This window comes from Taudactylus pleione, unplaced genomic scaffold, assembly GCF_031769625.1.
Source record: "Taudactylus pleione unplaced genomic scaffold, aTauple2 ptg000479l, whole genome shotgun sequence".
Classification (NCBI taxonomy): domain Eukaryota; kingdom Metazoa; phylum Chordata; class Amphibia; order Anura; family Myobatrachidae; genus Taudactylus; species Taudactylus pleione.
This window is the reverse complement of record NW_028284881.1, coordinates 8,615,860-8,641,997: the sequence shown is the minus strand read 5'-3', so window position 1 is coordinate 8,641,997 and position 26,138 is coordinate 8,615,860. Positions and strand designations below refer to the sequence as shown.

At 43.0% G+C, this 26,138-nt stretch overlaps 1 protein-coding gene across 2 annotated transcripts in view; it reads left to right on the top strand.

Moving 5' to 3' along the window:
- Positions 1-26,138, top strand: part of HECTD4 (HECT domain E3 ubiquitin protein ligase 4) — a 333,766-nt gene that overhangs the window by 50,046 nt on the left and 257,582 nt on the right. For both annotated transcript variants that reach the window (XM_088449233.1, XM_088449232.1), the window contains exons 4-8: positions 4,858-4,988; positions 10,202-10,310; positions 20,334-20,472; positions 24,435-24,605; positions 25,809-26,001. In XM_088449233.1, coding sequence (XP_088305359.1) covers positions 4,858-4,988; positions 10,202-10,310; positions 20,334-20,472; positions 24,435-24,605; positions 25,809-26,001 — 743 coding nt within the window. The remainder of the gene's footprint in view (positions 1-4,857; positions 4,989-10,201; positions 10,311-20,333; positions 20,473-24,434; positions 24,606-25,808; positions 26,002-26,138) is intronic.

Below are 26,138 nucleotides of genomic sequence, written 5' to 3'. Positions count from 1 at the left end.
TTTGCGGTCTTTTTTCTATGTGGCTTATAATGAATAGGGCATGTTATTTATCAACTTTTGCCTATAGTGCTATATTTAGCCTGTGATATTAAGTTTTACTTTGATGTGTTGTTTGTATAATATTTTTCAATATAGGATGTTTGCACAGTTGTTTGATACCTGAAAGCACTATGGATCACTATCTTGATTGTTTATATCGTTGCCTTGGTGATAATGGGATGGGCATTGTGTCTCACCGATAGGAAGTTTTCCTTTGGTGGAACGCACATTGTCATCCCCTATACTTTAATGTTGTGTGGATGTAACATGCCGCGGTGGTCAGGTGACTTCCTGCATTATTTTATATGCTGTGTTTCTATGACTACACCTCAGCCGGATATGCGCTCCACCGACCGGAAGTGTTTCCTAGGTGGAACGCACGCGGCTGGACAGCTTAACCACGCTCTACAGCGGCATCAGGTTATTGTCATTGACTCTAAAGTGTATATATGCCTTGGATATACTTATGCTAGATTAATATGTGATATATAAGGTGTGTACCCATCAGATCAGGTATTGTTTTTATGCTTATAGTCTGTTTCTATGTTATACTTGTTAATTAGGGGTGGGTTTAGTAATTAGAGTGGGTGGTGTTTCTGTGTACTGTGAAGGTATAAATGGGTTGTCAGTACTTTGTAATACATCTTGACAAAGGTCCACACTTGGGACCGAAACGTCGACATACTATGATACCTGCTGCTATGTAACATTTAAATAAAGGATTTTATTGGAAGACTGGTGAGTGCACCCCATTTTTTGCATATTTATATATATATATATATATATATATATATATATATATATATATATATATATATATACATATATATACACAATGCAAAAATGAGATGGCACTCCACGACTGATAAATAACTGCAGACAAACTAGTGTCTTAGATAGTCAACGTTTCAGAGCTCAGGGGCTCTTTTATCAAGTCAATATCAAAAAGTTTACAACAAACACACATATATATACACATACCTGAAACTCATCACCACAGTGCACATCCCACGCTGGCCCTCCGGAGTCCCGATGACGTCATTGGTGTGAGACACGCTGGCGCTCGGTGACTCACTAGGGGGCGTGTACCTGACGTGAACTAACACCATAGACACTCACTAACAAAAAATTAAACAGCACTTCAATGATCTGTGGACAAAAACAGATTATATCTTACTGAAAGACACTAATACCCCTTTTACACCAGAGCAAAAACCTGGGTTTTTGCTTGGTCTACCCGGGTTGCAGCTCAGTGTAAAAGGGTCCCTGAAAAATAACCTGGGTCAAGTGACCCTGCAATCCAACCCAGGTAGCTACCAGGGTTGGACCCAGGATGGACCCAGGTAATGGTGCAGTGTAAACGGTGCAACCAGGGTTATCTGACCTGGATCATGCCTAAAATGAGCGGATTGGTGGTTGTGGAGCATTCACCTCCCACTTTTTATGACCTCACAGGTTTAGCAGGGCAGACCTGAGTTCAGTGTGAACAGGGCTGACCTGGGAGTAACCCAGATCAAAGGTGCAGTGTAAATGGGTCTGACCAGGGTTGGAACCATGTCCAAAAACCCAGGTCGGACCTGGGTTTTTGGTGGAAAAGAGGTATAATGCAGATCACAGATTAAGCATAATGTGATGTATAGAAACTGTATGCTAAAAATAAACACCATGAAAAAACATCATGCTCGAAACCTAACAGATAGAACAAAGTATAGACTGGAGTACCTAAAATGGACAGTGTACTAGATACATCATAGCATATTACAACAAGAAAAATTAATGTACTAATCATAACGATGCTGTCTCTTAATTGTTTCTTATGATTCTGTAGTTGCTTAGGAGCATCTCGTTATGATTAGTACATTAATTTTTCTATATATATAGCAGCCCCCAACCGATGTTAAGGAAACATCGGCAGCTGTGGTCACAATCAATGTTTATATCGATGGCCATCACTACTATATACCATAAAAATTGCCATTTGCCATTTTTATGGTATACAGTGTTTAGAAAAAATTATTTTTTTTACAAAATCGTGTTGGATAAGTTTTATAAAGCTGTTCTTGACCTAATTCAATCATAAGTAAAAACTGACAATTTCGGAGCGGTTTTCGGAAAAAGAATTAGTCAGTTAAGTGGTTAAATAGATATAGCATTGTTTCAAGAACTTGGTGATCAAAATTGGTTGATATTTCTGCAAAATAAATAAATAAAAATATATATATGTGCATGTATGTGTGTGTATGTGTGTATATATATATATATATATATATATATATATATATATATATATTTATATTGTACCCAGGGTTTAAAGTGTGCCGGAACGGGGCGTTCCGTCACTTATTCTGAGACTGAAACCGGTTCCGCCTTCTATGACCCACCTTAGCCTGGCGCCGCAGGGAGACTCCATTTGCCGGGCGGCCGCTGACATTTTGTTACCAGCGAGCGCCCGGCTCCCTCGCTGCAGTGCCAGCCGGAGGCAGGAGCTCACTCCTGAGCTCTGGCTTCCGGCTCCCGCAGTGCACTATCAGAGAGACATCTCCTCCCAAAGTTAGAGGAGCAGCCACGCGTACCAGACGGCAGCGGATGCGGGAGCGGAACTTTAAGGTAAGTATTAGGTTTTTTCTTTTATTATTATTATTAAGCGGCTTCACTATAGGGGGCATTACTACTGGGGGCATTACTATTAGTGGCATTACTCAGGTTTCACTACTACAGGGGGGGCATTACTACTATGGGCACTGCTATTGGGGGCACTAATGCAGGAGGATTACTAATGGGGGCATTGCTTAGGGGGCTCTGCATAAGGGGCACCAATACTGTGGTCTCTACATAAGGGGCACTGCAGGGGCACTACCACTACTACTACTTGGGCACTGCATAAGGGGCACTACCACTACTGTAGGATCTGCTTAAGGGGCACTACCACTACTGAGGGCTCTGCATAAGGGGCACTACCACTACTGGGGGCTCTGAATAAGGGGCACTACCACTACTGGGGGCTCTGCATAAGGGGCACTACCACTGTGGGCACTGAATAAGTGGCACTACCACTACAGGGGACACTGCATGAGGGGCCCCACTAAAGTGGGCATTGCATGAGGGGCCCCACTAAAGTGGGCATTGCATGAGGGGCCCCACTAAAGTGGGCATTGCATGAGGGGCCCCACTAAAGTGGGCATTGCATGAGGGGCCCCACTAAAGTGGGCATTGCATGAGGGGCCCCACTAAAGTGGGCATTGCATGAGGGGCCCCACTAAAGTGGGCATTGCATGAGGGGCCCCACTAAAGTGGGCATTGCATGAGGGGCCCCACTAAAGTGGGCATTGCATGAGGGGCCCCACTAAAGTGGGCATTGCATGAGGGGCCCCACTAAAGTGGGCATTGCATGAGGGGCCCCACTAAAGTGGGCATTGCATGAGGGGCCCCACTAAAGTGGGCATTATGTGTAATGGGCACTTCTACTGTGGGCATTGTGTATAAGGGGCACTGCTGTGTGTCATACATGAATAAGGGACACTACTATGTTGTGTAATGTGAATCAAGATTGTGCTACTGTGTGGCATAATTTGAATTGGAAATACCATTGTGTGACCACGCCCCTTTCTCTTGAGACCACGCCTTGTCCCTTTTATTGAAAAAGCACCACTTTAAGCACTGATTGTACCCCACACTTGGTGATAATTGTCTGAATTTATAGTTTTTACTTTATCTTTGCAAGCTGGCGTCACTGTGATTGATCCTGTACAATGTAGAAACTCGCATAGATTCCAGCATCACATGATATGTAACTGGAGGTAGAGCTATTCAAGGTTTGGTGAGGTGTAGGCAAAAAGGAACTAAAAGCCCTGCCGTGTAAATAAAATGTAGAAAGCCATGGTGACAGAATGGATAGTATTTGCAGGTTTATGCTATAGTATAGAAGTAATGCAAAAATACAAGGAATTGCAGGAGATGAACTACAGAATATTCCATATGTGTTCTATGATAACTATGTACTCTTAAACCTCTGGTTAATGCAGCAGACACAGCCAGATAAGTAGAGCCATGTATATAGTTTGCCTACTGCTGGTTTAAACTACGCAAATAAATGCGTAGTTAGCCATTATTGGTTTTACCAGTGCTTTTTTCTAGCAGATATGTGAATTCCTTCTACTAAAAAAACAAAAAACAAAAAAAGCTTAGCTATATATTTAGAGGCTGGCTTTTGGTTCCTTTTAGGATGATCCCACCTCATGCTAACCTCAAAGGTTCCTCTGTGTGGAAAGAATCTTTTGCGATTTTCAGGCCATGGAGGTGTAAGGTACAGCAGCATTGATAATGACAGCAGTGGCACTGATGTCATGATCACAGTGAATATAATTAAAGCCTTCTGCCTGCAGCTCTGCGTGTTGGTACTGTCTCGCCTGTTACGGGAACAGGCTGTACCAAACATCTAGGAGAACACAGAGCCTTTTGAAGCATCTAGCAATATTACACTGTTTGTATATATCTGTTGTACATCCAACTGGTCTGGAACAAGTATTGCTTTTTGCATTCTTTTTTATTTTATTTTGGAATACGAAATGGAATCATTCATTCAGAATATAAAACAATTATTAAAAATGTGTACTTGTTACATGCGTAGCAAGTGAAGGCCTTTGCACAGTATGTGACCTCTCTTAATGTTCATGTATTATGAATGGGGAGCTATTTAGTGTGTCTCAGCTCCATTTGGCTGCTATTCTCTGCACTTTTGATTTATTGATCTTTAGGCTTGTGGACCATACTGTAGCTGTTATTTCAGTCTTGTTAGGCATATTTTTGCTTTTTCTTCAGGCTGCTGCTTCTAGAAGGAGGGCCGGGATCTCCCTCTTGTTTACTGGGAAGCAAGCACATTGTATCCTGGGGTTTTGAAGATATGCTTCCAGCTCCTGATGGGTCCAGTGGTTCAAATAATGAGAATAAAGGTAAAAAGCATACAGTAATACAATAATCCTATTTTTATTTAGAATTTTTTTTTCAAAAATATATTAAATTCATGTAAGGAATAAAACCACATCCTGCAATGTTACAACGCTATGAATTAATAATAAATTACGGTAACTAGTAAGTTCCATCTTGGCAAAAATACATTTGATATGGACAACCTATATCACACCTAAATGTAAAGTTGATAAAGAGAAAATATTTTCTACATTGCACATTCTTATAGCAAAAGTAATTTTACTTTTCTGTGACGACTTTAGAATTGGAAGAACAAGCCTAGGCAATGTCTATTTTTCAGGATTTGGATGTAGCAAATGTCATTTTGCGGTCTTTTGGGGGAAAGCTCCCTAGAGGGAGAGGGTCTGTGCGAATAGCTGGGAATGGAATGACATAATATGGAGAGCAGGAAGGAAAAAGGCAGCACATTTTGTTACTATTAAAAATATTCCTCTCCTTTTGGAAGTTCTCACTCTAACTCTTTACACCATGGTGCGAGCGTCGACTGAATTCCCCTCGCTCTGTACTTATAACTGACTTCTAATTTCATTTAAGATGAGACCACATTTCCTATTGTTGACCAAATCCTCCCTCCCCTATTCCTGAGGGTGATGTGACTGCTTGCCAGCTATGTACGAGCAGGGTGGCAGTGTATATGTGTACGAACCAGGGAGAGTGGGGGACTACTTAAAAGAAGAGGAGCTCTTCATCCATGTCATATTCCAACCGCGGGCAGGGTAGCTGGCAAGATAACTAAATGGCAGAAGGAGTGCATTTGGCTGCCCTGTAATTTTTTTTTCTTCATTGTAAAACAGACATTAATGATATAATGATATACCTCTTCTGCTCAAATACAACTAAATAATCCCACGTTGTTTAGAGAAATCAAATAATTGATTGACACATTAGTTGTAGCCTAGTAGATTCCAATCTAATAAATACTCCTGTCTGTGAGAGGTCACACAGTTGATTAGTGCATTTCAAAACAAGGCTTCCTCATTAAGATGAAAGAACATTCAAAAGAAACAAAAGTTTATTGAAAGCACTACTCCATATGTACAGTATGTAATAAGAAAAACCCATTGGAATTCGTGTCCATAGTTTTACAGATAGCATGTTTGAGGCTTAAGGTGCGTATCCACTATGCGACCTTACTGAGTGATTACACGATTACGGCATCGTAATCATGCAATCACTCAGTAATTGGCTGCAAATCGGATATTTAAATGTCAAAAACGACCAGCGATGCGCGTGCCCGATGGTCGTTTTTGACATCTATCATTGCCCGTACATGCTGGTCAACCAGGTTCAGCATGTACGGGGATGATGGATGTGCCTACACCGAACGACTGAATGTTCAGTGTAGGCACATCACAGACTGAAACGACAGCACGATTACAATGTCATAATCGTGCTCTCGTTTCTCCGTCTATTAGTGGATACGCATCTTTACATGCCAAGCAGAGGAAGAATCTTTTGGTCTGATGACACTAAAATGTAACTTAGCGCTACACAACGCTATCCCTACCATACATTCTTGTGGTGGGAGTGTAATGCTATTGAATTGCTAATGTACTTCAGGGGCTTGGGTATGAAATCTCGGCGGGTGAAAAGCCGATGCCGGAAGCCCGAAATACCAGAACCCCAATGGGGCAGGTAAGTATATTAACCCTACTCTTCTACCCCCCCTCTAACTCTCCCTTAGGGGCACCTAAGCCTAAAATTCCCTGTGTGTACCTAACCGTAATTCCCTCCAGGGGTGCCTATACCAGAATCGGTATGATTTACCACCGGACCCATGCCCGGCGGTTCAAATCCCGATAGCGGCAGCCCGACGATGAAAATCCTGATCCAGGTAAGTATTCACTAACCTATTCTACCCCCTAACCCTAACCCTCCCTTAGGGGTGCCTAATCCTTACCCCCCCTTCCCCGCTGCCTAAACCTAAGTCCCCTGGGGGGGTGCCTAACCCTAACCTTCCCCTGGGGTTGCCTAACCCTAACCCCCCTTCGCCGCCGCCTAACCCTAACCTTTAGACGCCTGTCATTTAACCCTCGCTGAGATTAAGCAGCCGGGAAGCCGGTTGTCGGGATTTGGTCCGCTGGCTTCCCGACTGCATACCGCCTATACCTAACCCTAACCTCCCCCCGGTGGTGCCTAACCCTAACCCCCCTTCCCCTGGAATAAACCTTACACTTCCCCGGGGATGCTTAACCCTAACACTTAACCCCCCCCCCACGTGGCTAGCAGTTAACCCTCACTGCTTACCTTCATTCTTGAAGTAGTCTGTCGGGATTCCGGCGTTGGTATTTAGAGGCATATCTTTAGTATTACGTTGGGATTTCGACTCCGGGATTCTGTCAGATGGCTTCCCGTGTGTCTGTATTCTAACTACATCCCACTAAAGGGCCTGCCTGACAATAAGCAAAATCTATTGAGAAAAACCTGCTGCAGGCTATGGTGATATATAGGGACCTTATGTAATAGGTTGCGAGCTGCAGCCTCTGCGGAAACTCCTGCGAGTCTTTCCCATATTTTTCAAGTAACAATCATTTTAAAGGCAAAACAATGTTGGTTTTGCCTTTTAAAATGATTGCCGCTTTAAAAATACAGGAAGACTTGCAGCAGGTCCTGCAGTGGCTGCAGCTCACAACCTATTACATAAACCCCATAGTGTACGATTTAGGAAAACATATTTATTCCATCAGGACAATGAACCAAAGCCTGGGGTAAAAGCCACATTGGAGCTGCTTAATGCAACACAAACAATGTGCAGTCAGAGCATAGACCTTATCCCATTGAGAATCTGTGGAATGATTAAACAATTGCTGTTCACTGATGGTCTCGATTTAAAATGATGGAACGCAACAATATTCCGGTAATGAACGTGCAGATAGTACAGTGTCCAGATGAGAAAAGCTGTTTGTGATTTCTCTAAATAGACACACATCTATTATATTTCAAAGTAAGGTGCTTTTATCAAGTATTAAAGCAAAATTTATAATTGTGAGCAGTCACTGACTGTTATTATTATGCTCTGTTATTTCCAATTCATTAAGACAAAGCATTAATGTTATTTTATTTGACATTATGGAGTGTTATGGAATTTTTTCATATTGATCATAATTCCCCAATAAGTCCATTGTGTTTCCTTAATTTGAAAATGCTGAATGGGGAAAAATCTAGAAGATGCTGAACCTGTTGAAGAAAATGCTTATGTTGAATATTATAATTTTTGTGGTTTTGTATGGTGTGTACTGATGTCTGGGACTTAGTGCAGGTTTATGCGGTGTTTACATCTTTTTTTTTATTTTTTTTTCCACAAAGGCGTCTTGCTGGTAACATTTCTGTGAGTCTCACAAACTGTTCACATGTCTTATGTAAACTTTGTGATGTTTTAGCTGCATATTTGCCCTGCTCACTGACAGCTGTGTAGTCCCTCATTCTGATTCATTTATTGTTTTGTAGTTCAGAAAGGAAAAAAATAGTAGAATAATGAAGACATATCTTATAGTTGCTACATTATGGTTTCTTTGTAGGGTAGTTAAAAGGGGAAGCAGCCGGGAAGCCGACAGACAGAATCCCGACCGCTGGCTTCCCGACTGTCTAATCCCGGCAAGGGTTAAATGACAGGGATCGAAATCCCGACGCCTGTCATTTTACCTACATCGGGAGCCCGACGCCCGGCATCCCGATCGAAGGTAAGTCGGGCGCGGTAAATCATAGCGGTCCCGTCAAAAGCTCCTCTACGATTATGTTTGCGGAACCATGTTTGTGTTTATATATAGAAGCCTACAATTGGGATTTGTACATATCCTTCCTGAAAGCCTTTTAAATGTAATACAAAATATATGAATGGAATAGTTGACACTGACTTTCTGGAAAGAATTGTTTCAACTTTGCTGTTAGTCCATTTCAAAGTTGCCAGTATCCTTCAGAAGCGTTAAAGCTTGGTACAATGCACTGGGGTTCTGTGGGATTGCTCATTAAGTAAATAGTGCACTATACTACAGGGAAACTTTTTGATGTGTAAATAAATGCGCTTCTAACACTCTGTTAAAGCGAGGACAAGAGGGCCTGATTCAGAGGCGCTCGCTATTTGAGAGCGCTTGCTCTGAATCAGGGTGGATTTAAAAAAAATAAAAAAATCCGCCTCCAGGCCGCTGGTATAGCTGTGGGTGACCACCCACACCTTTTGCGAGCGGCCTGGCAATGGTCGCGTTTATCGCGACCATAGGGCTTGAGACGAGACCCTTGCCCGAGTGAACTTCCTGCTCTAATAGAGCAGGAAGTTCACTACTTACATCACGAATGATGTCAGTAGGACCTCCCACAAACGGCAGGCGTTTCTTCGGGCGCCTCCGTTTGTCCAGCCTCCCCGCCTACAAAATGGCGTGAGCTGTCGATCAACATCGACAGCCGCCCTGTGTTGTTGCGAGCCCCGGAGCGAGTGGTTCTCTCATTGGGTATCCAATTAGCCTAAATTTTTTTGCCCCAAAAATTTTACATATTCTCCCGAAAAACACAAAATCTGTGCTAAGTTCACGGACCTATGTATTTTCGCCATTGTGGTGGCGAAAGCAGGGCTCTTATTGGGTTTTTTTTTCCTTGACCTCGGATAAGTGCCAGCGTCGTGGCGCTAATTGGATAGCCCAGGGGGATCCATTAACGCCTGAATAATTTTCGGGGCTAATAGGATACCACCGCCCTTAGACTATGCTTTTTCTTGCAAATAAGACTTCTGTTACGGCCCGAAAAAGTGGTGTAAAAATGTATATCTGCCCCCCAGCTGTCATTATATCCTGGCTGTTATATTATTGCTATTCCTGATAATGTTTTGTTTAATGTGTTCTTTATTCATGATCCTCAGATGTTTGCTCAGTTTAATTTGTACAGACATTTAGGTTCATAATCAGACTTTTTTTTTCCTTATTTTCTGATTGCTTTAAAATTTCAATAAACGTTAACATGAAACCAATATAGAATAAAAGGAATATATACTGGATATGAGATTGGATGCAGTAATTAACTTAATTCAATCAAGGGCTAGTTAAAAGACTTTGAGAATTAGAACTGTTTGATTGTCTGTAACTATATAAACCTACAGTCACTTCAGATACATAAGAATAATATTTGTGCTATTCTCATCTAGACCCTTTATTTTCTTGCTGTCTGAGCTCACTTTTATAATTTTCAGATGTGGACTTGGGTCGCTGCTTGGCATCAGACGGGCTTTATCTCTATACAACTAACTCAGTGGGCAGAGGCCTGAGCAAATTGGGCTCTGGACTGCACGGCACTTTACGGTGAGTCTTCATTTTTACTATAATGGGAAGTAGATTTGTTTTCCCTTTGTTGTCTGTAATCTTGAAACTAGGCTCAAGTTTTATTTTAATTATTTTAGAGAGAACTGCCATGTGTCTTGCTGTGCTTTTGTGTTTATAGTAATAGTATAGTATCTATAACTTAATGTCCAATGTTGACTGTTTATCTTTTGGTCAGATTAGCAAGTTAAGCTCCGTAAGTACTCATACAAAATGCTGATTTCAGAACAGCATATTTTTCAGTTTGTTGCCTAATATAATTGCAGTAGGTAAATGGATTGCCATTATGCTAAAATAAAAATCAGTTGATTATAAAATGGTTTTCTTAGATGTTGTGGTTTTTTTTTTATTATTACTTTAAGTCTGCAGTACTATTTAGATACTTATTTAGAGGTTCTTATAGCTGTTTCATTTTGCAAACATAGCATAAAGTGGGGGAATATTTGTGGCTGGTAAAAGAAACAAAGATGATACATTTATATGCTTACAGCTGTGGATGTTGAGTTTTCTGCTTTGTCACATGGGCACAAAGAGTATGATATGCACCTGATGTGCTTTTGGCCTGCGGAAAGGAATAAAGTGGAACATTTGTAAATAGGAAGAGCTATCAGGCGCATTACATTTCTGGTACCAACTGTATATGGTGCCAAACAACTAAAGTAGACCAATGCTATGATTGGACTCCATTGCTTGTCTGTGTATGGTGCATGATGTGGATTGTTTCTGTTCCAGTGAAATAGGGATACACTATAGAAAATGCACAACTTAATAGTAAAGAATACATGCACTAAATTAATTCAGCACATTAGTCTTGCTGTTAATCATTTTTCTACTTCAGGGTCCATAGGGGGTCCACAGGGTTGACCTTGGGGTATAGGTTGGGAACCAAATCCGGGCACCACGCAGTTAAAGCTTTTAGCTCCCAGGATGCACTTGGGTCCACTCTCCCTATAACCCCGCCCCCCAGCCAGAGGCACCTCAGTTTAAGTTGGTGCCCGGCCGGAGTTGGGTCACCGTTACTGCAGGGGGGCTGCATCAGACTGTCCAATGGACAGCATCAGACTGTCCAATGGACGTCTGAGCTGCCGCTCCTACACCCCGCCGGTGCTGCGACGCCAGTACAGATCTGGGGATCGCAGCGGGACCCCAGAGTCTGTACTAGCCGGGCTCTGGAGGAATCCCTGGGCTGCTGCCGGATCGACGGGGACAGGTAAGTCGCGTGGTCACCGCTTGCGGTGATCCACGTGTGAATATGCAGCCTTATGCCTCCGGTCTCTGGGGACAGACCGGAGGCGCTAGCGGTGGCGGCGGGCTCCCCCTCCATGGAGGCATACCCCGCGTGTCCACAGCCAACCAGGGATTATAGCGGCAGCGGGAGCCGGCATCCCGGGGGGTTAGTTGCTAGCCAGGGGAGGAAGCCTTCCCTGTCTAGCGGCGCCTCCCCTCAGCTCAGCGCGCCTTTCAATAATACAGTCTGGCGTCGCTGAGCTGCTTCCTCCGCGGGCCACGCTTCTTCTGAGGTCTCCAGTGGCCATTTTCTCTCTGTGGTGCTGCAGAACTCTTAGGATGTCAGTGAGCCCAGTCCCCCTGCGTACCTGGCCATTTTGGGTGAGTGTACACAGCGCTATAGCCTTCCCAGACACTGAATCTGGGCAGTTGAATGTAGCGACATTGTGCAGTATATTATATGTCATGCTTATGTATGTATATATATTTTTCTGCATTGTATGTGACTTATGCTAGTGCTGACTGTCTGCTTTTTCTCTCACCTGTCAGTGTATATCTATCCCTTTTCTTTATCTGCCCTAATACATGTGTACCTGGGGTGGTTCTGAGACCTCACATATATATATTTGTTAATATCTGTGAGGTTTGTCACGTACTGTTGCGTGCTGCACGTTGCCATATTTTAGATGGAACTGTGAGTTGCATACGCTGATAATGGGTCCCTGCAGCTAATCTTAGTGTCAGTCAGGACCGGTATGGCGCTGCTTAATATTTCCGTCAAGATAGTCAGATATATCTGACCAGGAGATTGCACACGATACTGCACCCATTATTGCTATCCTGCAAGTCATAGCCTGCAGGAATTAGTGTGGAGGATTTTAACTCAGAAAGGTTTATGTATGCGGCACCATCTGGTGCGGGGCCCCTTGCACGACCCCCTTAAAGGGCGGTTTGTTTCTCAGGATCCTCTCCTTTGAGGATCGCCGGGCGGGCCCCATTGTCGTCACTCGCTTGGAGTTACTTCACCATACTGCCCTTTTGAACTCGGGGTATCTCGCAATTTCTTGCAATTTACCCCTGTGCAACAGACTGTCGCTCCCCGCCGGGGTTTTTCACAGTACATGAATTACCTCCGATACCACATCGGTCTGTCATTCCCCTTGCAGGGATTACCACAACGGCCACCCTGGTGGATGTCGTTTTATACGAAATACTAATTGGCGTGATATACGCCCTGTGGTTACTGACCAGTGGCTCTGCCGTGAACTGGATGGTATATTCGGCTCTTTCCCTCTCATATGGGGGGAGCCGATTTCAAGTATTATTATCCCTGCTTTGGGGCTGGTAGCCAGGTTCATTCTGGATATAGAGAATGTCGATTCTGCACCTGTATCATACATCTCCCGTTTTCTGCCCAAGGGTGGATCTCATAGCGGGAGTCTGGCTGTCGCCAGATACGAGGAGTCACAAAGGCCTCCTGTTTCCCATTCCCTGAGGGTCCTCACAAGTAATGGAAATCCCCTTCTGGGATGGATTTGTATGTTAATCATCGGGTTACAGGCATTAATACGCCTCCCATCCCGGCCTGGACGGATTTTACGGATCCGTAGGTGGTAACTTTGCCTGAAATCAATGTACTCGTTTTCAGGGCCTGTTGCCCGTCCTACCATGGCCATCGCATGGTGATGCTTTTGTGACGTTTTTCCCCTCCAACACGTCTGAGGTTCAAATATCTTTTGCCGCTCACATAAAATATGCAGTGGTCATATGTGGGATTACCTCATGGGATGCCGGTCTTCTAACTTTCAGGGTTTCGGCGGCGTCTGTATCCGCCGCAGTACCCTATGGCTGCGTTATGGGAAAGCAGAGGTGCACACTCCTTCCATGGGGAAGTTCTTGTTTGGTCCTGACCTTGACAAGATCGTTACATCATTGGCAGTATCACTAATGGGGAGATACCGTCTTTAGCTACTCCCACTACATTCGGACTAACTCTGTTAAGTCTTTTAGTCCTCAGGGTCAGCCTAAAGGCCTGTTTTTTCCTAGGCTGTCGGCCTCCATGGGGGCCACCATATCCAGTACCGAGCAGTCCTGGACTTCCGGACGACCCTGTTTCTACACCTGAGGATATACCCTCAGCCTGACGGGACAGGTCTACATCTGGGGAATTTCCAGAGTGAGGTTCTGATTCTCAACGGCCTCTCATTGCTCAGGCAGCCTCCTCACAGGCATTGTTACACGGGCCCTTCTTCAGACCTGATCAGGGCCTTACACTCCCAGAAAGCTATACAGTCTTTGTGGTAAGCAGAGCTATTTCGGCCAACCTCACTATCTCAGTGAGGGACTGGTTGTTCTACTTTCTTTCAGGGGCGGTGACCGACTGGTCCTCCTTTGCCTATACTCTGTCTCAAATCCCTGAATCAGATTCCAACGGTGCCTTGACTCAGGTGGAATCGTCCATGCTCCATCATCCGATGTTTGGAACCTGGGGATTTTATGGTATATCCGAGTATTCAGGATACGTACCTACGGGTACATACAGAGCCCTCTCATCAGCATGGGTTCAGGTTTGCTGTGCCACAGCAACACTTGTAAGTTTCGGGCTCTGCCTTTTGGGGCTGTCCTCAACTCCACCGGGGTTTACCAGCTTTATGGATTTTCTGACAGTTCACCTGTTCAGTGTATCCGAATGCTCCTTTCTCTGGACGGTCTCCTGCTTTTAGCAGGATCACCAAGGTACTTTACCGCCAGGTCAGGATAACCGTGGCTTCTTCTCGGCACAGATAATTAGTCAACGGAGAAAAAGTCCTCCCTGCATCCCTCACAGGGTTTTCTTCATCTGGGAGCACTGCTGGATTCTCAGAATCTGAGAAGTTTTCTGGCGTAAGACAAGATCTCCACTCTTCAACTTGGAGTGTGCGGATATCTACGCAGTCGACATATGTCATTACTCTTTGTGATGCGCGGTCTACCAGAGTGTCTACCTTTTGGTAGGGTGGAATGTGCTCAGTTCCATTCCAGGCCTTGCCATAATTGACTCCCCTCCAGATGGATCGAGTTTTTTCCATCGGATCGCTGTTCGAACGATGATACTTTCTCCGGAGGCGAGTTGGTCTCTGTCCGGGTGGCTATGGCCATCTCGTCCAGGGTGTTCTTTGCTAAAGACAGTGTCTGGTCCGCATTCGTTTCGGGGCAGTTGGACGTCTGTCGCTTCTGCTCTGCCACTTAACTTGTTGATCCTTTAGGCTGTCTTGGACTTTCACTCTGGCCTAACCCATATGTCACGGTAAACCTGAATAGGTTCAGTCCGACAGTGTCACAACAGTGGCTTCCATCTAGGCAACTCTGGTAGTTGGGTGGCAATGTCAGGAATGTCACCCATTCTGACGTAGTCCAAGGGTCTTCTCCTGGCCAACTCTGCGGTGTTTATTCCCGGAGCTCTCCATTGGGAAGCGGGCTTCATCAGCCGTCACGGCGTGCATCCCGGGGATTAGTCTCTTCTCCAAGAGAGGTTTCAACACCTGGTGAGCAGAGGGGGCCTCCCTGAGGGGATTGATCCCCATGGCCTTCTGACTCGATCACACATTACCGGTGTTACAGTCCAGCTCTAGGAGTACTGAAGCTACCTTCAGTGACTCTTTGTCAGTGAAGTGGTCCTTCCACTTTGTGTACCTGTGTCCTCCGGTCTCCCTTCTTCCTCGAGGTCTTCGGAAGTTTAATTCGAGACGGAGGGGCTTTCCTTCTGGGGGCTCCAGGTCGTCCCAGACATCACTGGTACTAAGATTTTCGGAGTCTCCTCATCGATGCTCCGTTCCTACTGCTTCACTATCTGGACCTGTTGTCTCAGGGTCCTTGTTTTTCCCTGGATCTGGATCGCTTGTCTTTAACTGCGCCCCTACTGTGGTCCTCGGGCTTCCCTGGCTCTGTCTTCATTGAGATGTTTAGAGCAGATAGGCCAGACTTTGCTGGGATCTGCCACGGACTGTGGCATACATAATTCTTATGGTATCGTACCTGTCGATACGATCCTCCGGTGTCCAGGATTTCCAGATATTCTGGCATTCCTTCCGGCTGGCTTGGGTTTCACCCTTGGCCTGGCCTTCCTGACAGTGCGGATCTCTACACTGTCGGTATGGTTAAGATATGGAATTGCTCCGCTCTGGTATCCAGTTCATCCTTTGGAGTGTTTTCTGGATTATGCCTCCACTTGTCCTCCCTAGGGACTCCTGGGGAGTTAGTAGTGGTTCTTTGTTCCCTCCGGGGACAGTCAATGGAACCGCTGGTTGTGATAGCCATTACATGGTCTATTGTTTAAGCTCTCTCTCTCTCTCTCTCTCTCTCTCAGGGTGTTTAAATCAACCAGGAGAGTGTCTGAATTGGGAGCGTTCTCATGTGGCTCCCTCTTCTGGAGGGCATCATGTCAGGGTGTGAGTTGCTCTCGCCCTGTGTTTCTTCTTAAAGTGGTTTTTAGGTTCCATATTATTCTGGAACTTATGGTATGGCCATTCAGTTCCCAGTCCTCTCGGCTGGTGTGGCCTCATGGACTGTGGTCCGGCCTCTTTGGCTTTATGTGATCCGTTCAAGTTCCTTATGGTAATCGGACTCCTTATTGGTGGTCTGCGGTTTCTGGTTTTAACAGGAAACGATGGCCGGCCTATAATGAAATGTTGGCTGGATGGCCTCGTATGTCTTCCTCAGGGGCCTACCCACGGGTGGGCATTTCTGTCGTTGAGGCTTGTTTTTTTCTCGGGCCGTGTAACCCTCGTGGGCGGCTCGTCGTGGCGCCTCGGCTGTTTTGCCTTACTAGGTGTCCACGTGGTCTTCTGTCCATACCTTTTTAAGGTTCTAGGCATTGGTTTCCTTTGCCTCTCAGGATGCTTCCTTTTTGGCGACGGATTCTCCTCTCAGTACAGGAGCGTCCCCACCCTTGGTTGAACTGCTTTGGGACATCCCCAAGGTCAACCCTGTGGACCCCCTATGGACCCTGAAGTAGAAAACAAGAGATATGGTAAGAACTTACCTTTGTTATCTCTGTTTCTACGAAGTCCATAGGGTCCACAGGGCGCCCGCCCTGACGCTCCTGGCTTCATATGGGCTGTGTTACTGGTCACCGGTTTCCCGTCTCCTTTTCTGTGAGTATGGTTCTAGAGTGTTCCAGTTTTCTCTCTCTTTTTCTCTCCTCCTCCGGCCTTTGGCTACTTACAAACTGAGGTGCCTCTGGCTGGGGGGCGGGGTTATAGGGAGAGTGGACCCAAGTGCATCCTGGGAGCTAAAAGCTTTAACTGCGTGGTGCCCGGATTTGGTTCCCAACCTATACCCCAAGGTCAACCCTGTGGACCCTATGGACTTCGTAGAAACAGAGATAACAAAGGTAAGTTCTTACCATATCTCTTGTTATATTAATTGTGCAGTTCTTTATCAAATCAAAACTGCTATTCCTTTGAAAAAAATCTTATTTCTACTTAGTTTAAATGAGAATTGCTACCATAATTTATTTTGTAAATAGCACCCCTCCCTTATTTACCCAAATTATGTTCCATGCAAAAGTCTACCTACTACTACGCTGTATTAAAGTACTCCTTAAACACAGAACTACATGATATTATACACTGCAGTCTGGATCATGGTAAGCAATCTCTTCTTCTCCAGCTGGTGTGGAACTACAAGATCCAGCCAACATGTTGTGACTTGTGATTCCCCAGATATTTATGGAATTATAAGTCGACTAAGCCTGTTCTACATGCAACAAAAGTGGCCAATTAAACCTACAGTGGGCCCTGCTCAAGCAGTCATCCCTATTGGATGCTATGGATTTTCAATTTTATTATAGCAGATAGCAAGCCTATCACCCCAAGTGTGTTAATATATATGCAACAAACTTGTTTTCCATGTACTTCACAGTAAATAGCAGTGTAGTCTCCCTGTTTTTCTTGGAATAAAAAAACAATCTCATCACCCCAACCCACTTTAGTCTTTTATCAAGGGCTTACTATCAACACCATATCTGAATCGGAAAATACATGGTCCTTACTGCCTTGGGCACTGGGCTACAACATGAAAAACCCCTATTATAATCTACCACTGAACTACACTAGTGTATAATGATCCCAGCCCAATACTCCTTAATTACTCACTGCACCACTGTGCTGTCCCTGTGATCAGAGTCGCACTGACATGTAGTTGCACACCGTTGTTATCTCTCATCTGTCCCGCTCTTGTTGCTGAGTACAGCAATCCGCTTCGGGAGCTGAGCAGTCAGTGAGAGGAGAGTCCTGTGAATGTTCCTCGCTCTTCTCAGCACCTACAAGAATCTGTTCAGCAGTGATGGAGATAACGTTGTCAATGACCATTATTAGTAATCGAATGTCAAGACTATTTTGCACACAAATATACACATATAATAGCTAAGACTCCAATGCACTTAAAATGATAAAAGTGGTAGATAACAAGTGGTCTTTACATAGTTGCAGTGCAAGGAGACCAAACCATAAAGAAAAGAAAATCCATTTGGCTCAACACAAAAATTTATAAATTCATGTGACATAAATTTTAAGTCTATAAACCCTTCCTATACAGTAATTTCATAGGACCAAATGCAGTGAATTAGTTACTGGAAACTATTCCTGCTAATTTTTGTGCTTCATTGTCATCAGAAATCAGATTTGCATGGAAATTACCTTAATAAAAATGTGTAGCGCATGCAACATAGATCTTGAATCACATTGTACAACAAAGGTTGAGAGGTATTGAAGCATTTATGAAAAATATATAACCACAAGTACAGTAGCAGTGCATTGTAGAAAATGTGGTGTTTCTATAGAAACCAGTCAGATATCTAGTTGGTTGCTATAGGCAACATAGCCTCTTATTCAGGTATCCAGATAGAAGATCGACAATGTAAATGTCGACACTCAATGAATCGACACCAGATGGTCAGCATGCAATAAGTCGACAGGTACAAAAGGTTGACTGACAAAAGGTTGACAGGGTTAGAACGTCGACAGTTTCAAATGGTTGACACACACCATTTTTTTAATGGTGTTTCATCAATTTTAAGGTTAGGGTGAGGCACTTCGGGTCGGGGTTGGGATTAGGCTGCCAGAGGGGACAGTTAGGGTTAGGCACTTGGGGGAGGGTTAGTGTTAGGCTAGAGTTAAGTTTATGCACTTGGGTTAGGATTAGGGTTAGTCACTAGGGGAGGAAGGTTAGGATTAAATAATAATAAAAATATGTCGACCATTTGAACCTGTTCTTTTGCCAGTTGATCTTTTGTACCTCCATTTGTCTCTGTCGACCTATTGCATGTCGACCCATTGACTGTCGAACTGTACATTGTCCTCTTTTGTACCACACCCTATCTTTACTGTTAGCTGTAGGACAGTTTCAATAATGTCTATTTTGTTTTACACCCACATGGTTGCCAAATATTCAGTGTACTAGCTACCTCCTATAATAAAACTGTGGTATATTTTCAGTGGCACAAAACAGGTCAGTTCTGAGAAATGTATAGGATATTTGAGGATCATACTATATCCTTAGAGCCTTACGATTTGTCATACCCATATTGTTAACATATAAAAAGCACAAAAAGACCATACAAGAGGATAAATTTAATAGTATAACGCTATGACCCAGTGCCCTGGGCTGAGCAGACCAAAAGGATCATAGACACAGACTGTGAGTGGGAAAGCCCTGGAAACAGGAACAGAGTAGGGAGAGCAAGAGGGAGTAGGTGAGAGCTTACAGACTAAGGCAGTGATTCCCAACCTCGTTCCTAAAGGCACACTAACAGTTCTGGTTTTAGTGATATCCATGCTTGAACACAGGTGGTTAAATCAAAATAACTAAGATACTAATTAAATTACCTGTGCTCAAGTATGGCTATCCTTAAACCTGCGCTGTTAGTGTGCCTTGAGGACCGTGGTTGGGAACCCCTGGACTAAGGGAACTGGGGTATAACGGAAATGAGCTGGGATAAGAATGGGGAGTGCGTTTTAGAGGTGGGGAACAGTGCTAGAGATTTTTGGATGCAAGAGAAAGCAAAGGCAATCCGAGGAAGAGTGGAGAGATTGTGGATTGAGATGGTCCGAAATGTAGGAATCAGTGGAACGATGAAGTGCTGTAAATGTGATGAGTTTAAACTGGATTCTATATGGGAAGTGAGTGGGGCAATGGATAAGTGGAGAAGTCCATTCAAAACGACTTGCTATGAAGATAAGACAAGCTGTAGCATTGAGTATAGATGAAAAAAGAACAGAAATTTGAGGTTGAAAATAGTCCATGCCAAATATAAGGGTATACATATGATTCAGTAGCCTTAAGGATGAGGAAGAGTCATATTCCATAGATGTGGAAGCGGGATGATTAGGAGATGGCATGAATGTAGAAGGAGGCGTCAGACCCCCAGACAGGATAGGGCAGTTTTTGGCAGCAATGAAAGAGAGGTGAGATAAAAAGGGGTCCTGAAGTGATGGGATGAAAATAAGGTCAGTCTTAGACAGACATGTTTAATTTAAGAAAGCGCTGGGCCATCCAGGAAGAGATTGGAGACACAGTTGCAGATGAGAGATATGGGCTGTTGGGGAGAGGTAAATTTGAGTATCCTCCGCATAAAGGTAGTATTGTAGACCAAAGGAGCTGATGAGTTCTCCAAGGGAGGAGGTCTAGAGAGAGAAAAGAAGGTAAGAGGGACATTGATCATGTTATGACTTCAATAAACTAATGATGTATAATGCATATATATATATATATATACATAATGCAGTTATTTCTTTTCAGAGGGTTTGTTTACTGTCGAAATGAGGAGCTGGAAGCTGGTTGGATTGCCTATGGAAGTGGAAAACTCCTTCACCGACCAGCATCTTTTGATAACAAGCCTCATTTTCTTTTCCAGACAATTGATCAGCATACCCTTCAGGTAATAATGCTATTTTAAATATAACTGATTAAGTATGTACAGTAATAATATGGGCAGAAATAAATGATAAATGGACTCTACTCTAGAAATGATATTTCTATGTTTATTCAAGCAGTACATTTTTGGGGCTGAAAACATTCTTCATCATGGGTGTCAGCAATCCGTCACCATGCACAAATATATAACACGTAAAAATTGCCAAATTCAATTTGAAGTAAGCTGACCGTCACTGTAGGTAACCCAGTAAGCACAGAAAAATGCAGAATCCAAGTTTACTAAGTGCAGAAGATGGAAGTGCTGGATCAAAGGTGGTGGTTATGTATCAAAGGGTCCTAATAATGAGCACAGTTTGAAATCTTGTTTATATTCCATACTTTACTATTAACACATTTCTTTGTTGCTTGATTATATTAATCAACGCTCATTTTATTGCTAATCATATTAGAGAGATTTTGGGGTAAATTGTTGATACCAAATATTACATCGGTTTTGATAGGCTCTAATTTTTTAGACACATGGACGAGAAACAAGAAAAACACAATACACAACAGTCATCTGACTGCTGGTTGGATGGCTGATCACTTATATATGGAGGGGGATTATTCTAGAATGATCGCGGAGTGAACACCTAGAATATTTGCATCTCATCTTCTAGAATGTTCCCATATGCACGTGTTATGTCTGTTTCCTATACCTTGAGAGTATCTATTATCTCAAGAACTAGAGCCAAGTCGAAAAAACTACTTTCATTTTTTAATTCAGCAACCCCAACATACCTTAAATTTCCTTGGCAACTACACACAAATTTTTTTCGTTGGGCTGTGTTATTTTTCGTAACTATTTTGAAATTTTTTTTTGTTCAACAGACTTAAAATGTATTTAATTGCATTATTTGTTATTGTGGGGTACATGTATTAAGAGGTGATAACCCAAAAGGGGTTATTACAGCTTCTATAAAATGTATTAAAAGGCAGACCTTTTAATAAAGCAGCACCTACGGCTTGTGTAAATAACACCGCCGCCATAGCTGTCAGAAGCACTGTGGGGTTGAGCCTTTTGTTGCCTGTCCTGTAGCAAGTAGCACCATCCGCTAAGTGTTATTTGCCAGTCCTGGCACCACTTCCGGGTGTATTCGCACATTCTCCATTGGTCAAGAATGAGTTTTCTAGGTTTCTAAGATTTCGTGCAGTGCATCCTCCAGGAGTAGTACCTACTCACATCAGCATTAGGCTGAAGCAGCAAAACCAGGACAGCGGGGTGAGTTTTTTCAATACATCTAAACACCAAGACATCCTACATCGCAGCGCAAAGCGTCAATGCTAGATGTCTCTTAGCGCTGAGAAAAGGCGCAGCATAATACATCTCTCCCCATGTACCAGCATATGTGATTTTGGTTTGTTCTTATGAACTATGTTTATTCAGAGACCTGATTTAACTCTTCATAGTACAGGTTCTTACATAATTGTACCTGACATGATTGGTGTTACATGGAGTTATTCAGCTGGCGAATCCTGCATTCGCTTATCCCCAGAACATTGTGCTTTGCTTATATAATCAGAGGTCCGTCATTTTTGGAGTATTTCATAATGTCTGTCAATCTGTTATGTTTAATAGTTAGTAAAACCCCCTTCTATTAGGGAGATCTCACTTACTTTGAAGTGTGTGTAAGCAGAGCCGTAACTAGACTTTTTGGTGCCCTGTGCCAGAAAGAGCATTGGCGCCCCCCTCATTTTTCAAAGGGACATAATGCACCCAAAAAAGGGCCATGGCCTCATGGGGAAGGGCCAGGTAAGAGATAAGAGAGGCCAGGAGATGCTGGGGATGAAATAAGAGGAAGCTACAAGCAAGAATGATAATAAACAGAAATTTGACAGGCCCAAACAGCGCCCCCTGACCTGTGGTGCCCTGTGCGAAGGCAACGGCCGCACTACCCTAGCTACGGCCCTGTGTGTAAGCAGTCCCATGCGGTTATTAGTTGCATGCATTTCCCACTTTAGTGACAACCCAATACTTTTTATGCTCTCATTTATTTAATTTATTTTTTATTTAATTTTGCTTATTCTCTTCCCATCCCACGTGTAATATGTAATGGTTTTCTCTGCATTATGTGGTTTGAAATTACAACCCCAGATAAGTTCCTGTCACCCCATTTTTCCATAGTATGTAGTTTTAGAGCTGGTCCATTTAATTCTCCCTCACACATGAGTCACATTAGTCTGTTTTTGTTTTTTCACACACACCCCAGTGCCTACACCTAACCTCCCCGCACCCTAACCTTGCCCAGTGCCTACACCTAACCTCCCCGCACCCTAACCCCGCCCAGTGCCTACTCCTAACCTCCCCGCACCCTAACCCCCCCCCAGTGCCTACACCTAACCTCCCCGCACCCTAATCCTAATCCTCCGCCTTAGTGCCTAACTCTAACCCCGCTACTTACCTTCGGGATGCCGGTATTCTGACCGGTGTCAGGATTCCAGTGCCGGCATTCAGAACCCTGGAATCCCCGCGGTCGGTATTATGACCGCATCCTGACAGTAGTACATTTCCTTAACTTTCACCACACATTTATTTTGGGTCTGAAAAGGGTTCTGAGCCAACTATTTCTCTCTGGACCCATTTTTCTTCTACATATTACTGTTTTCACCAGTAAACATATTGTAGTTATCAATATATATTAATACATTTGTCCAGTAAATCTATTTTCAAAGTTTGGCAACCTTGTATGTTATGACCTAGCCATTCTGCTGAAGGGTTCTGAGTCTTCCAACAGGGTGTTTTAGGTTTGAGTGCTGCAACTGTGGTAAATTGTTTGATGACCACAATAATGCACGCTGTTATAGTAGAGTGATGGGGACTGTTCTTCTGGTAGGGTGTATCGTGTCTTCTGTAATGTAGTGCCTGTAGTGCGGTGAAGAAAGTGTTTGCTTTTCTATATTTTACATGTTTGTAGAAAGCTAGCTAATTGTGCACATGCAGCTCCCCATGTATCCCTGCATTCTCTCCCCCAGCTCAGATGGTAGTTGTGTGGTAATTGCAACACCTAAATGATTTGATCACTTCTGCTCCTTTAGGTATCACATTCACTGTTTACTTAATGAGAGGAGAGAGGTCAGTGTGTATGTGGGTTATGACAGGACCATTTGCTGCAATACAGTAACATGAAGTAGATGCACAGTTGGGTGTGATGATAGGAAGGGTCAGAATTAAATGTTTTGTTTTGTGTATAAGTTTAGTGTATGCTTTCCAGTATAGATGGCAGTATTAGCATCACTTGCCTATATAAGTTAGTAGTTAGACTTTGCACCTCATTCCCCTGCAGGCTGTTACCATCCTCATTGTCGTCTCCCTAGTAAGAGGAGTGGTAGCTGGAATTAGCAGCTTAGTCACTCTCTCAGTTCAAAAATGTCCGTAGGTTGCTGTCCTGATAGGGAATGTGAGTTACTATATTGTTAGGCCAGTATAGAATCTAAATTGGAGTTTGCCTTTAAACCCCAAATTGCTGAGTCTACTGTCAGGTCAGCAGCTTAAATTGAAAATAACATTTTGCTGAACCGTGTAGCAATTTGATACGCCAGCGAAAGCGCTACTTGGGGTATAGTCACATAATGCAGCTCAGTATAATAATAGCCACACTTAACAGAGCAGGTTACAATGCAGTCTTCATCTCTCATCACAATATAGCAGATAAGCCGCACAGTTTTGCTTACATGACCGATAATGTATGGGTTGCTTTTATTAGTCAATATTGAACAAAATAACTTTTATAGAACGAAAGAATTAGAAGCATTGCTGCTGTGGTTTCACATTTTGGAGTACATTTAAATTAAACATTTATAGAATTAGTATTCTTATGTAAATCTGTATTAAAAGCTTTATTTTTGTGTCCCTATTGAATACACATAATCTAACCTATTGGTATTTTTGTATGTACTCTAATATTACACTGATCCTGTTATTTGTAGATCTCTCAGATAATCACCATGCCAGCCAATCATTTTCCTGTCGGTAGCAATATGACCACAGTGCACCTGTCTTCAGATGGTACTTACTTTTACTGGATCTGGTCTCCAGCAAGTCTAAATGAGAAGACTCCAAAAGGCCACTCTGTTTTCATGGACATCTTCGAACTAACTGTAAGATATTATGTTCAAAGTTCTATCGATTGTGTTTTAATGTTTCCTGTAGAAAGTGTATATTTTATGAGAAGAACCTCGAAATGTGTATAAATGTTTTTCCAGTGACAAATTTTTGTCTTTAAATCTTTGGGTATTTTTATGTAACATTATGATTAGAGTAATTACATATCATATAATTATTCAAGTACAATTATAGGAGAGAAAAAAGCCACATAAATACGTGGTGTAATTCGTGAAAAAAAGTCTAAAAACATTTAGCAATGTAAACTTTGTATATCTGCCTTCTTTCCAGTAATCTTTATATGTCTCACACTGTATTGGCGCAATAAGTAGGGTAATCAAGTTAAGGAGTGATTTCTCCAATATTGGAAACAGTGATCATGATTAAGACCACCATTGGGTTTCATTTGTATTGAAGGCTGACAAGTGAGCTGTGAGGTTAGGGATACAGAGAATTGCATGCCATAGAAAATGCCACTTGCTTTGGTTACAGTTGTGCCTGTGCGGTGTAAGAATAGGGTCCCCAAGAATGAACCCTTGCTGGACTTAATAGATGTTCAGTTGAGGAGTTTTTGAAAGTTGTGGACAATGTTATTTATTACCAATAATTCATATAGCACATACATATAACGCATTACAGAGAATATTTGGCCATACACATCAGTTTCTGCCCCAGTGGATCTTACAATCTATATTCCCTATCGCATGCACACACACTTACTACACACTAGGGTTAATTTTTGTCAGTAGTCCATTAACTTAGCAGTATATTTTTTTGATTGTGGGAGGAAATTGGAGTACCTGGAGGAAACCTACACAAGCACAAGGAGAACATACAAACTCCACATAGTAATGCATTTAGAAACGAAACAAGTGAAAGAGAGTGCTTTATTTCACCATAGCTTATCGCGGTTCTCTCATAGAACATGTTCCATTGTACTTTTTAGTCATATTTTTATTACTAGTTCCTATATAACCTGGACTGACGTTACATTATGTGAGTGTGGTTTTGTTTAGAAGAATTGCAGGGATAATATGGCGTATCAGTACCACCATGTGTTGGTGTCTAGTCTCAACTTCGATACCTTTTATGTACATTATTTGAGACGTTCCACGTTGTCTACAGTTCCAGACAGTGTAACTATATTTATTTGGTTGTGCAGCTTTATCATAGAATTTCTATGTGCATGTGTCGCTTAGGTGGAAAATGGAGTGCACACGGCAAGCCCTCTTCATGAGCGCATAATACTAATGAGAAAAGAGGGGGAGTCTGCCAAAAGTATAAATGAAATGCTGCTCAGTAGATTATCGAGATACAGAGCTTCTCCTTCAGCAACTCTAGCTGCCCTCACCGGATCAACCATTTCCAACACGCTGAAAGAGGACCAAACTGGTAAGCCTGATCCTGGTATTGGGGAGTTTATTATAATCGTGTATTCTAAAATCGTTAAATGATTGCTTCACTTTTCTGGTCTTTATCCTTTAAAATAATTATATTTGTCACAAAAGGCCACATCTGAACATTGAACA